The sequence below is a fragment of the Colias croceus genome, chromosome 17, assembly GCF_905220415.1.
Source record: "Colias croceus chromosome 17, ilColCroc2.1".
Classification (NCBI taxonomy): domain Eukaryota; kingdom Metazoa; phylum Arthropoda; class Insecta; order Lepidoptera; family Pieridae; genus Colias; species Colias croceus.
The window spans coordinates 10,608,388-10,622,352 of record NC_059553.1 but is presented as its reverse complement, the minus strand read 5'-3'; the positions used below and the strand labels follow the sequence as shown (position 1 = coordinate 10,622,352).

Below are 13,965 nucleotides of genomic sequence, written 5' to 3'. Positions count from 1 at the left end.
TTTTCAAATACTGGTTTACATTTAAATTGTAGAAATCTAATCATCAAAATCTCAGTCCAAAGGATTTACAGAATCAGGGATTATCTCTATTTCTGATATCGTAGAATGATCAGAACTTTTATTATGCTCTTATTAACTTTCACTTTCCCCACTGCTATCTGCTACCTGTGTAAATAATCATTTTATCGGAAAATTCAACTTTGAAACAAAACTTAACAAACAAGGGTATGTAATAGCAGCTCTATATAATTCCATACAGAGATAATACGTGCGGTCACCACCAATATATGAAGACGACTGAACGGATTTTTGAATTTTTTGACTGACAGGCTACCGTCACCTACCACCCGAATTGTTTTCGATTGTGTATGACTCTGAATTGACTCCAATTTCTTTCGAACAAGGTGCAAGATGCAAGTGCATTGTTTAGGGCACATACGATTCAATGAGTCGGGGTGATTCGGGTGTTTCTGGAAATACGATAGTTAGCGAACATCTGCATGCGCATTATTAATTTTGGAGTACTGTAAATGCATTGTTTTTTTTTTAATAAATATTTGTCTTATTTTGCTCCACAAATTTACGAAAAAAAAAATATTACTGGGACAGAGATTTTCTTGGTGATTTTTAAAATTGGCATATTATTGAGACATCGATCAATTCACTTTAATCGATGTTCTTAAGCACGTCAAATGTTGCCTATTAAACGCTACTATAGTTATGTACACATAGAAGGAACCTTACAAGGTTCCTTTTCTAATCATCACACTTAAGAAGCGAGTAATAAAATTCTTGCTGAATAGGTAAATTCACATTTCGCACGAATCAATAATCGTGTAAAATTAAGGGAAAAACGGATTTTGCAGAAAAAGTTCTAAACTTATTCACATAATAATATATTATTTATACCTCTCTATAAGAAACCACGTTTAGGAAAATACAAATTCTATATAGTCTATAGCATAACGGCAATGAGCCTATTGATAATTAATTAGTGAGACAACCGACCACGGTACTGGTCCATGGCCCGGCGGAAGGTGCTGTCGTCGGGCCACAGCTGAGGCGGCGCGGCGGACCCGTCCCGCACGCCCCGCTCCCCCCACTCGCCCCGCTCCCCCCACTCGCCCCACTCCCCCCACTCGCCCCACTCCCCCCACTCGCCCAGCGAGCCGAAGCACTGCGACATTGCTGAAATTGGACACATGTGCAGTTATAAAATCGCGTGAGAGCTCGAGGTGGAGTAATTAATATTATTTGCACATTCTCACCTTCGATAGAAAATTCGGAAGACTCGTCCGGATCGATATCGCATTTCGATGGATATCTGGAAGTATAAAAATGAGAATGTTAACTTCTGCTGATATTCACTAAACCTACTGAATCGTTTCGTATTTAAAATAGGAACAGACCCTAACAGGAACAGTTCGGCGTCGCTGGGGCAGAGCGCGAGGTCGCGGCGCAGCGAGCTGGCCGCCGCGCCGCGCGCCGCCGCCGCGCAGCGCCGCACGTCCGCTCTGTACACGGACATTTCAATGATGTTGAACGTTAATGCGGTCATCATTTTAAAAATTATTAGAATTCGTGATTTAATTATTATTGTACACATCAAAATACAAATATAAAATACAAAATAGAATAGTGATAAAGACGAGTAAATACAACTTTCAAATTAAAAGGTAATTTATTTATATATATGCCTCGTGAACATGTTAGACGTCAACTTACAGATCCACGTGCCAATGATCGACTAGGGTGTGCAGCAGCAGCGGCCCGGCCACCGCCTGCGGGCACAGCGCGGCCGCGCGCACGAGCAGCGCCCCCGCGCCCCCCGCACCGCCCGCACCGCCCGCACCCTCCGCCGCCGCAGAGCGCGCCAGCTGCACCAGCAAAGCGCTCGATACTGCTTCATCGTCCTGACGATAGCGACACACAAACTCAAACACGCGACGCAACTAAAAATACCGAAACTTATGAAATCGTAAAATAATGGAAAATTGCAAATTAAATCGTAAGGTGTAAATTTAAGATAACTAATCTGATTTTTAAAGATCTGTTTAAAAATGAGAACAAGCTACGATACGGTTTCGATGACTCTGAAGATAGCTAAGTGTTCCCTACTGAGGTGTGTGAACTCACGCTGGCCGCTCGGAGCAGCGCCTCCAGCAGCGGGTCGGCGGGGCCGGCGCGCGCGGGCGGCGGCCCGCAGGCCAGCCGCACCACCGGCCACGTGCCGCGGTGCAGCGGCCGCTCGCCGCGCGCGCACACCAGCAGGCTACGCTGCAGCCTGCCGCCGGGAACGTGCACGATATTTGTAATATTTTCACATCGACATGTGTGTATACCGTATACCCTGTCTCCTTTGTACAGGTGCCGTTCACACTATAATGGCAAAAGTTAAGTGAAAATTTGAATGTCACTCGATTAATTTCAGTTTGAAGTTTAAAATTTATTTTCAGTATCAGTACACGATGTACTCTCTAATTTAGGGATCACACTGCAAATGTTTCTTAGTGAACAGTTTTTAGTGAAGCCTATTTGTATCGATTCCAATTTGTGAACCGAATAAATAAAACAATAAAAAATAGCCGCGTCGCTAATAACGCCACTGTACTCACCTGTGGGGCGGGTCGGCGGGCAGCACGGCCGCGAGCGCGTGCAGCGCGGCGCGCGCGAGCGCCGGGTCGGCGTGCGCCAGCGCCGCGCCAGCACGCCGCTCCGCTTCGTCCGCAGCGCCCGGCTCCTCCGCCCCTCGCCCCACGCCCTCAAGTGCGCGTCGTTTCGCCGGCGGCTCCGACGTTTCGTCGTCGTTTTCGGAATTTTCACGCGAACACGTCCGTTCTAAATATACATAGAGAAAATAAGAGAACGAAAGATTAAATCATATTTTAATGTGATTACCTAATACATTGTACGTTAATAATAATTACGCGTCTATTCGCTGACGGGCGTTAATGAACGTATACAAAAAAATCATAAAAAGTAAAACTGTCTCCTTTATGCTTCATGATGGGCATACGGTGCGACGTCACAACGCGAGTTTATTCACAGACACTACACAACCGTCACGTGCAGATGTGCCGTACATGCCAGCTTTCAATAACAGATGTTTGGCGCTAAGTATCGGGCACTCACCGCGCAAGTCGTCCAGCAGCAGCAGCAGCGCGGGCGGGCGGCGCGCGGCGGCGGCGCGGGCCCGCACGTGGCCGAGCTGCGCCGCGCGCATGTGGGCCAGCCCCGCGCGGCACTGCAACACGTAACAGCTTATGCTAAATGAGTGCAACGGAACGAGGCGCACGATGTGAATATTTTTTATTTTATTTATTGAGGTCATCCAACACGTCTGTCACAACAATACTTATGGCTTAGGTACAAACAGGTACAAATTAAAATCATTGCATATCATGGTTATGTTTCATCGTTGCTTCGGTATGGTCTTATTTTATGGGGCAACTCTACAAACGTAAAAAAAGTTTTTATAGCTCAGAAAAGGTGTATCAGAGCAATATGTGGAGTAGGGCCCTTAGAAAGTTGTCGAGACTTATTTAAACGACTCGGACTTTTAACACTTACTTCCTTATACATCTTGGAGGTTGGAATATTTGTGAAACAGCATCCCTATATGTACATTAAAAGTTGTCAAAATAGTCAGTACCCAACCAGGGATCCTCACAGATTGCAACTTCCAATTTGTCGCACAGCTTTATGTAGCAAAAACAGTCATGTTATGAGTGCGAAGATATATAATAGAATCCCAATGGCATGTAAGGAATTGCCCATGCAATTGTTTAAACTTAAATTAAAAAAGTGGCTGCAATCGCATTGCTTTTATGACATAAATGAGTTTTTTGCATGCAAACACTAAAGATAACTGTAATGTAATCGTGAAAAATTTGTATGCCAATTGTTTGGCGAATTGTGTGGACTATTTTTATTAATTAAATCATGTGACCTTGTATTTACCACAATTCTGACAAATAAATAATTTGAATTTGAATTTGAATTACAATAAAATAATTTGACAATTGTGACAAACAATTATAGGACAACACAACATAAAAAAAAAATAATTACATTTGAGTCAAGTCACGTCACAAAAGGAAAAGAATACAAACCAAATCAAGACAATTCTTTGAAGGAAACATTTACGTATTCTATGACAGTTGTCGTGAAAAATATCAATACAATTGGCATACTCATTGACCAGTTTACTTTATCTACAGACGGGGGAATTTCGGCCAACAACGGTCCTACTCAGAGGAGGAACCGAAGGTGTAATTTTATTGCGCGGGTATCTAGAAGGAACTCTGAGATTAAATTTATTTAACAATTGCGGACAATCAATTTTATTCTGGAAAATTTTGGCTACAAAAACAATATCTGAAAATATGTAACGATTTTCGAGTGATGAAATGTCAATATGCGACAAGCGCCTTTGGTAAGAGGTGAGCCTTTTATGAGATAACCTGCTAGAGAAACTCATGTGCCATAAGAATTTCTTTTGTATGCGTTCCAGTCTTAAAATGTGAGTCGCGTAATGTGGTCTCCAGACAACCGAGCAATATTCAAGAATGCTACGTACGAGACTGTTGTATAACATAATCTTAGTTTTGGTTTATGAAATCCTTTAGAATTTCTTACAATAAAACCCAACATCTTTGAAGCACGATTCGTAACATATTCAAGGTAATTAACAAAAGTTAGTTTACTGTCAAATAGCACTCCCAAGTCTTTAGTAGCAGAATTCTCCTGGATTTCCATATTGTTTATGTGATATTTGAAAGGAATAGTTTTAGACTTTCTAGCAAAGCGGATGAATTGATATGGGCTGTTCGGAATAGACAATAGTAGGTAAATAAAATAGCGAAGACGCGATGTATTCAATTGGTGAGGTATTCGCTTGGTGAGGGAGCGGCATTATATTGTTCGATTCTATCGGGAGTCTGCCGAGCGCGCCGCGAGCGTGAAGTCGTGTATTCAGTTGTTGTCTATCGGCCACCGCGGACGAGAAAGGCTGTCGTTACGGAAGTCGTATATTTTTCATTTAAATCGGCCCATGGATTCGTTAATTGTATTCTTTTATTGATATTAGTAATCACGCGCGGACGCGAGTTATTTATGTAAGAAGAGTTTTAATGGCGACGTAGTGTGCCTGGCAGCAGTGGTGACTATACATCGTAAATTGTATCTTTTCTTTTGACGTGACAACGTCTTATAATTCGATAGAGCCGCCTGCACGCGCGAAAAAACATGACTCATGCGGCGTTATCACGCTCTGAAGCGTTCCATGTAAGGCTTGAAGTGCAAGCGAGAGCGCGGATCGAGCGACCAAGAATCACAATCGGACGTTGACACGTTCAACTATCGTCAGTAAACCGACTTTACAGACAACCAATTTTTTTATTTTATCTTATGTAATTTAAATTATTCCCGTAATTATAGTTTTTCCTCCCCAAAAAGGGCGCCCTATTGTTTAGATTATTTGACTGACCGACACACCACATATTAATGGAAGCAGCGCACGAGACTTCAGGTATGTACTTGGGATGTATTTAACTATTGTTGTTATATGGTAGCAGAGCGAAATAAATAAACTTAACATACATGGGCCTATAATTATTTATTAGTTCTTTTGAACCAGACTTATGTATAGGTAATAATAATATTATAATAGGTAAAGTTTATACACTATCTGTCGAGTTGTTCGACGTTCTGATTTGAAGATTATTATAGGAAAGTATCAACTCCTCAACACCAAACAACCTCCACCCAACAGCAAGCCAAACAAAGGTAAAAAAAACACAATTTTCAAGGTAATTAAACACAGAGCGTGGTGAACTTGACAGACGAAAAAAAAATTGAATTGTATATTTTCATTCCGGGTTTACATAATGTGTGAATATGTAATGTCTCCGCGTTTCACGTCAAACGTGCCAACGAGAAAATGACAAAAATATTTAAAACGAGAAAGAGGTCTCTATTAATGTATTAACATAAATATAGTATAAAAATATATAATGACCAATTCGAACGCTACGTCCGTGTCCAGCGGAAGGGCGGGCAACACCAGCTCCAGCATGTCGGCGATGTGATGGCCGCTACCGGCGTCCTTCTGCTCGTTGGCGTACTTCACGTACATATGTAGAATTTCGATGCATTTGTGTTTCTCTCTGCCGACGATTTTCGCTAACAAGTCTGTGACAATTCTGAAATTTAAATAGATAAATAATTCATTAAAGACAATTTTAAAATGCGGAAGACTGCCAATTTCTTTCGAATCGAAAACAGAAAATAATTTACCGGAAGTGTGATAAATCACATATTTCGGGATACGCGAGCATGACGTGCCGCAGGAGCGTCAGGTAGGCGGCGACGTCGCGGCGCCGCGCCATCAGCAGCTGCCGCAACTCGTCGGCGTACGCGCTCTGCTCCCGGCTCGGCTCGGCCGCCAGCGCCAGCCCCAGCGCGTCGCCCACGGGCCGCAGCTCGCGCGCGCCCCACGCCCCCGCCGGCGCCCCCGCGCCCTGCGCCCCCGCGCCCCGCGCCCCCGCGCCCCGCAGCCCCGCCAGCAGCGCGCGCACGAGCCCGCGCACGCGCACTCCACACCGACCCACGCGCTTCATCACCGACAAACAGTTTGCTCGAAGGGACTCACCGCCTACTCACATATAAATTGTAAAAGTTAATTGTAATAGTAACAGTCACATTTGACAGATCAACAAAATTAAGCAACGTAATTTTGTTACTTCGGACATAAAATAATATTATTTCGTTTCGTTAGAATTGCACATATTTTTTATTGTTAGTGTTATGTGTAGTTTTGAATCGTACTTGTTTTATTTTATTCCTTAAAATTACGAAATAAATATATGAACGGGACAGGGATTCGCCTCATGATTTTTAAAATTCACACACATTTCAATTTCCTATCGCTTCATTCACATCAATTTAAGGTCATAATACTAACAATTATGTATATGGATATTAAATTTATCTGAAATTAATGAAATAAATAAATAAAATAAAATTAATCGATGCTTTTAAGCAGGTCAGGTAAAATGACTCCACAATAATTCCTCGTGTGTGTGATCGTGAGCGATCGCGGCTCGTTGAAGTCAGTCGGAGAGTAAAATAACGTCACCGAGATCGAGTCACAGTATCGTAGATAAATGATAACGGTGAAGTACCTGCAAAATAGGGTTCGAAGCAAAGTTCGGGCAAGACGAGGCCCCGGCAGTAGAGGCGCAGCAGCCGCTCGAGCGCGCGCGCCAGCGGCTCGGCGGGGCGCTCCACCGCCGCGCGCAGCAGCGCCGCCGCCCCGCGCGTGTGCAGCCCCGCGCCGCCCGCGCCGCCCGCCGCCCCCGCCTCGTCCCACGCCGCCACCGCCGCCAGCTGCGGACCACCACCCGCTCGGTATGAGTGCGATAACGAACAGGGTCCATGCAGGAACTGAACTCACGATATCCAGGTGCAGCGCGGAGATCGGCGGCGTGAACAGCGCGACATCGAGCAGCGGCGCGCGCAGCTCGGCCGCGCTCGCCCGCAGCGCCTCGCTCTCGTCGACCACCACCTGCCGCAGGAGATAATTGTCTCAATCCTAGTAGGACGTGCGAGTGGGTGCGAGCGTAGACGCGGACGAGCCCCACCTGCGCGGCCAGCCAGCGCAAGTTGAGCGGCTGGGAGGGCGCCAGCGCGCGCAGCAGCGGCACCAGGTAGAGCGGCGCGGGCGCGGCGCGGGCCAGCGCGTGCCGCAGCAGCGCCGCCAGCGCGTCCCGCTCGGCGCCGCGCAGCGCCCCGCGCGCCCCGCGCGCCGCCCCCGCCGCCACCTGCGCCTGCGCCTCCTGCCGGGGAACGCACACGCATTGAGTTGTAGCCGGAATCCTGAACGCGACGAAGACTAGCCGTTGTCCTAAATACAATTCTCTGCAGGATTTTAACTTTATCGGAACTTCCGAAAAATACGGAAATATAAATCTTTCATCTTCACCGGGACCGAAAAGGCTAAGAGATAAGAGCGCTGAAAGGAAACATTAAAAGAAACGGTAAAAATGTAAGTTTCTCCATAAAAGAAAGTAACGGTGTGAACCTCGTCGCGTTCGTCGTGCAGGTCGTAGAGAAGCGGATTTTCGGACAGCGTGGTGAGAAACAAACGCGAGCGGAGCGCGTCGCTCGCGCCGCCCGCCCCGCTCGGCCCGCTCAGCCCGCCCGCCCCGCTCAGCCCGCTCAGCCCGCTCAGCCCGCTCGGCCCGCTCAGCCCACCCGTGCCGCTCGCATTCGTCGACATAACTTCACGCGCTTTCTTCGTATCTGCAGGCTCTCTGTTCCACTGTTTGCAAATAATAAATTACGATATACTTAGTACACTAAATCACTAAACTATTTCTTCTATTCTGCTTCTACTATCAGAGGTATAAGTTTAGGTTGCATTTACGAGTTCAACCAATAAATAAATAAATAAATTTGAATTATATCAGTTCAAAACGCCCGATGAATGCGACACAATTTATTATCCTTAATTCTAAGGCTGCAATGTCCCGCACTCGGGTTTATTCTTTCATTTTATTATTTTATGTACGGGCTAGCCGTACATCCTGACTCAGCGCTTTACACGATCCTATTTCATTACGGTGACAAGAACATCGTCACCCAGTTAGTCTGCGCTCGCGGCTCGTGTAAAGCGCTCGGGGTGTATGCGCTATATCATCTATCAATATCATTATCAACTATCAATTAATATCATCAACTATCAAATATCATTAATCATTTATATCATCATTAGTTTAGAGTATCAATCAACAATAAAGTAGTGATCAAAAGCTATATCTGGTTTTACATCATCCTATCAAACTATCAATCTATCAACTTATCAAATAAAGGAGTGTATGGGATATCATATCATATCAACTCAGCAGCCCATACATCTCTCTTTTTGGTCCTTCGAGAGAAAAATCATCATTTAATCATCATAAGGATCTCTCTTTTTGGTCCTTCGTAGCTTTGGACCTCGCGTGTGGACAAATTGTGTGTGTGATCAGTGTTGTGCTAGTGTTCACAAGTGAGGATTGAATCAAGGAAGTATCAGTATCAAGCAGTGAGTCTTTATATATATATTTTTATCATGTCTAACGCCGAAGATTTGCTTCAAAATCAACAACAATTATCAAATACTTTCGAAAATATATACAGTAATTTTAAAAAGGATGGTGCGGATAGGAAAACCTTCGATTATATAAAAAGAAGGTTGGATGTGCTAGACAGACACTGGCACGAATATCAAGAGAATCATAATGCTTTATGTAATATCGAGGTCATAAGATCTCATAGTTATTTTGAAAATAATGAGTTCGAGTTAACTCAAGATAGATATAAATATATCAGGGGAGTAATTTCTAATTATAATCAAGGCAAAGAGGAAAGGCCTAAGACACCGTTATTACAACCTGCTAAACCTCTCGGTGTCCCAGGGACCTCTCAATCTCAATCATCTTCTAAGGTACTAACTGATCAAAAAATTAGTAGCAAAACGGACGAAATGATTCGGAGACAAATAAGTTACTTTAAAGCCTTTGATCATACCATATCCAATATCATTTTAGATGATATTAACGAAAAGTGGGAATTTGATCATTTGTTAAAATCGATACAGTCGCGCTGGTCTCTAATAGACTCTCTCCATTGGGAGTTGGACAGTGAGCTTGGGGGTAGAAACTCGGAATACGAGAATACCTTTATATCATACGAACAGAAATATAACAATATCATCAAATCGCTTAACAAAAAATTATGGTCTATATCACACAGAGAACAGTCCACACCACATATAGAAATACCAGTATTTAGTGGTAACTATCATCAGTGGTGCTCTTTTAAAGATGTATTTAAAGAAACAATTCATGAAAATCCATCATTATCATCGGCGCAAAAAATGCAGTTCTTGAAAACAAAAGTTAGAGGAGAAGCGGAAAGGCTCATTCAGCATCTACCAATAACCTCGGATAATTATTTAATATGCTGGGATATACTCAATAATCGCTATAATAACAAGTCATTAATTTTCCGTTCGCATATTGATATTTTATTAAATATACCTGTCGCTCAGCAAACATCATTAAATCATATCAAACGGATACATGATACGACCATAGAAACTATCAATGCTATCAAAAACTTAGGTGTCGACGTAGGATCGTGGGATCCATTAATCGTACATTTAATCGCCCAGAAATTGGACTCCGAGACGCATAACGCATATATCAATGCCTTAAAACAGCCTCGAGAATTAGCAACATTAAATGAGTTTTTAACATTTTTGGAGAATAAATTTACATCATTAGAATCATTAAAAAAGAAACCTGAGATCAAGAATTCATATCAACCAATTTATAAGTTAAACAAAAATTACAACAAGCAATCTTTTCCCACAAGTTCGTTTATTTCCCACCAAAATAGCAAACAGGCAGATATTAGTTCGCAGAAACATTATAAATGCGAACTCTGTAAAACCAACGAGCATTGTCTATTTTACTGCAATAAGTTTTTGAATATGACACCACCTACAAGACGCTGCACAGTTACAAGATTAGGTGTGTGCAAAAATTGTCTTTATTCACATCATGGTAAGCCATGTTTTTCTGGAAAAAGATGTGTGAAATGCCATGAGAAGCATAACACCATTTTACACGAGGCGTATGAGATATTAAATCCCAGTTCTTCGAAAACAGCAAGCAAACAGTTTCTGAAACATGAGTCGCCGCAGGTGCAAAGTAATTCACACGTTTCGTTGCAACGTGACATATCAGAGATTCTCTTAGCGACAGCCATATTAAAAGTGAAAGCAAAAGATGGATCATTTATCAAAATGCGTGCTTTAATTGATCAAGGTTCTCAAACCTCACTTATCACAGAACATGCCGCTCAAATTTTAGGACAACCTCGACAACAATGTCGTGGTGTAATATCAGGTATAGGTATCAAGGAGAGCAATTGCAAAGGAGTCATATCAATCACATGTGCATCAATCAATAATAATTTTCAATTTGAAACGGAAGCATACATCATGAAAAACCTAGTTAATAACCTGCCTAATAGCACTTTTTCGAAGCCAAGTTGGCCGTATATCAATAATATCAAATTAGCCGATCCTGACTTCAATGTAAGTCGCCCCGTGGACTTGCTATTGGGGGCAGACATTTATTCATTAATTGTTATGGAAGGGATTTGTAAAGGTAACAATAATATGCCTATAGCACAAAACACACAGCTAGGTTGGATTTTGATAGGTAGCGTGAAAACTTTACAATGTAACGTCGTCATCAATAATTTGGAAGAAATTCAAAAATTTTGGGAAATCGAGGATATCATTGAGGAGTCGCAATTATCAACCGAAGATCAGCAATGTATCAACTACTACAAAAATACAACAACAAGGCGAGAAGACGGCCGTTACGAGGTTCGTCTTCCAATGCACAACAATTTTTCGGAAAAATTAGGTGAATCAAAATTCAAGGCTGTAGCACAATTTAAATCGTTAGAAAAGAGATTTATCAAAAACAATAACATACATACACAATATAAATTATTTATGCAAGATTATCATTCAATGAGTCATATGATACCGGCTTCTAATACGTCTAAGCCGGAGTGTTTCAATACTCATCATTGCGTAAATTCGAAATTTCGAGTTGTATTCAATGCATCATGTAAAACTTCATCAGGATATAGTTTGAATGACCTTATGAAAACAGGCCCGAATCTTCAGCAAGATTTACAGTCTTTAATCATTAAATGGAGACAATATCAATTTGCTTTTACTGCGGACATAGAAAAAATGTTTCGCCAAATTTGGCTACACCCAGACGATCAGAACTTATTAAAAATAGTATGGCGGGACTCTAATTCGGACCCTATTCGTGAATATCAACTCACGACGGTTACTTATGGTACGAAAGCAGCTCCATTCCTAGCTATGATGACCTTAAAACAGCTGGCTAGTGATGAGAGAAATAATTATTTACATAGCTCCGCAATCGAAGTCTTAGAGAACTCATTTTATATGGATGACGTCATACACGGTTGTCATTCCATAGAGGAAGCTAAGATATTACAAAGCGATTTAATTAAGTTATTGCAATCAAGTGGCTTTAACTTACGTAAGTGGAAATCAAATACTACGGAATTATCACAAAATATAAAAGAATCCAATAACAATTCTAGTGATTTTAATTTTAAACAATCAGAAACAACAAAAACTTTAGGATTAGGGTGGAATCCCGAAGAAGATATTTTTACATTTCATTCGCAACTAGAACCCTTGAAATCATCAAAAATAACAAAAAGAATGCTTTTATCAGATATATCAAAGTTAATCGACCCTATCGGATGGCTATCACCGTTATCAAAAAAATTAAAAATTATTTTTCAACAAGTGTGGGCGGCGCATATAGAATGGGATGATCAAATACCAGAAGAAATATATAAGGAATGGATCAAAGTTAGAAATGATATTAGCATGATCAAAGATATAAAATTACCACGCTGGATTCACACCCGTAATTGCGATAGTATTGAGTTACATGGGTTCTGTGACTCGTCTATGAAAGCTTATGCATGTGTTATATATTGCCGTGTAAATAAAGGTGAAGATTCACATAATATAACATTATTGGTTGGAAAAACGAGACTTGTGCCGACTAGCAAGGTCGTTACATTGCCTAGATTAGAACTGAGTGGAGCATTACTTTTATCAAAATTAATGAATAAGGTTAAGGAATGCCTTAAATGTAATGATATCAAAATGTATGGATGGGCTGACAGTACAGTAGTTTTAGGTTGGTTAGAAGGGAATGCAGCAAGATGGAAAACGTTCGTGGCAAACAGAGTGCAGCAAATAACAAAGGTCATGCCTCAGATTGTTGGCGGTATGTCAAATCAGAAGAAAATCCTGCCGACTGTGCAAGTCGAGGTTTATCAGCATCACAATTGAAGGATCATTCTTTGTGGTGGCAAGGCCCCAAGTGGCTATCAACATTTAGTGATAAAACAAAAAAGGTCACATATTCAACAGATCAAGAGTTGAAAGTATCAAAACAAGTTACCGCCACGGTAACAAATCATCAAAATAATTCTATCATAATAGATATATTATCAAAACACAGCACATTCCGTAAGGCTGTGCGAATCGTTGCATGGATGTGTAGATTCACCAACAACAAGAAGAAATATCAAAGTTATTTATCAGTGGAGGAATTGAAACATGCAACATTGCTTATTATCAGAAATATTCAACAGTTATCATTTGAAAAGGAAATATCAGATTTAAGAAGTGGTAATAATATACATAGGAAAAGTAAATTGTGTGAGTTAAATCCTTATATCGATCAACAACAAATTATCAGAGTAGGAGGAAGACTGCGACATGCTTACCTTGACCCTGACATGAAAAATCCTATTATCATACCGAATAACAGTCGTCTCTCGGAATTATTAATTAATGAAGCACACCAATCTACTTATCATGGAGGTGCTAGGCTAACATCATCATATTTAAGGCAGAAGTATTGGATTATGGGTGGCTATAGGGCTGTTAAAAAGATAGTACGCCAGTGTATCAAATGTAGGAGGCATAATCCCAGCAAGCATCATCAAATTATGGGAGATTTACCAGCGGCTAGAGTAAACCCATCAAGACCCTTTTACAATGTGGGAGTCGACTATACAGGTCATGTATTTATCAAATCAAGCGCTGGAAGAGGTATCAAGACAACAAAAGGTTACATTGCAGTATTTACTTGTATGGCCACCAAGGCTGTACACCTGGAACTGGTATCAGATTTATCAAGTGCAAGTTTTATATCAGCCCTGCGTAGAATGTCAGCTCGCAGGGGTAAGCCTGGTCACATCTACAGTGATAACGGCACTAATTTTATAGGAGCAAATAAAATATTACAACAAGAATACGATGAAATACTC

The 13,965-nt window shown here is 41.7% G+C and overlaps 2 protein-coding genes and 1 long non-coding RNA gene across 3 annotated transcripts in view; all 3 read right to left on the bottom strand.

Annotated features, from left to right (window-relative positions):
• Positions 1 to 2,439: 2,439 nt before the first annotated feature.
• Positions 2,440 to 6,479, bottom strand: LOC123699340. Its single transcript, XM_045646268.1, has 5 exons — positions 6,298 to 6,479; positions 6,020 to 6,203; positions 3,133 to 3,244; positions 2,616 to 2,838; positions 2,440 to 2,494 (listed from the first exon to the last, which is right to left on the bottom strand). The coding sequence occupies exons 1-5, from the start codon at positions 6,387 to 6,389 to the stop codon at positions 2,440 to 2,442; spliced, it is 666 nt and encodes a 221-aa protein (XP_045502224.1). The 5' UTR covers positions 6,390 to 6,479.
• An 871-nt stretch (positions 6,480 to 7,350) lies between these two features.
• On the bottom strand, positions 7,351 to 7,773 carry LOC123699346. Its single transcript, XR_006752508.1, has 3 exons — positions 7,644 to 7,773; positions 7,457 to 7,567; positions 7,351 to 7,389 (listed from the first exon to the last, which is right to left on the bottom strand). It is a non-coding gene; the product is annotated as an uncharacterized LOC123699346 (long non-coding RNA).
• Positions 7,774 to 7,936: 163 nt separating this feature from the next.
• Positions 7,937 to 13,965, bottom strand: part of LOC123699339 — a 33,111-nt gene continuing 27,082 nt past the window's right edge. The window contains exons 9-10 of the mRNA XM_045646266.1: positions 8,084 to 8,323; positions 7,937 to 7,945 (exon numbers count right to left, since the gene is read on the bottom strand). Coding sequence (XP_045502222.1) covers positions 7,937 to 7,945; positions 8,084 to 8,323 — 249 coding nt within the window. The remainder of the gene's footprint in view (positions 7,946 to 8,083; positions 8,324 to 13,965) is intronic.

What these genes read in the sequence shown, in the direction of transcription:
- LOC123699340 (XM_045646268.1), bottom strand. Translation starts at nt 6,389, where the DNA reads ATGGCGCGGCGCCGCGACGTCGCCGCCTACCTGACGCTCCTGCGGCAC. An exon ending in TGTGATTTATCACACTTCCG is followed by an intron (nt 6,204 to 6,297) that starts GTAAATTATTTT and finishes TTTAAATTTCAG; the next exon opens with AATTGTCACAGACTTGTTAG. An exon ending in CGGACGTAGCGTTCGAATTG is followed by an intron (nt 3,245 to 6,019) that starts GTCATTATATAT and finishes TACGTGTTGCAG; the next exon opens with TGCCGCGCGGGGCTGGCCCA.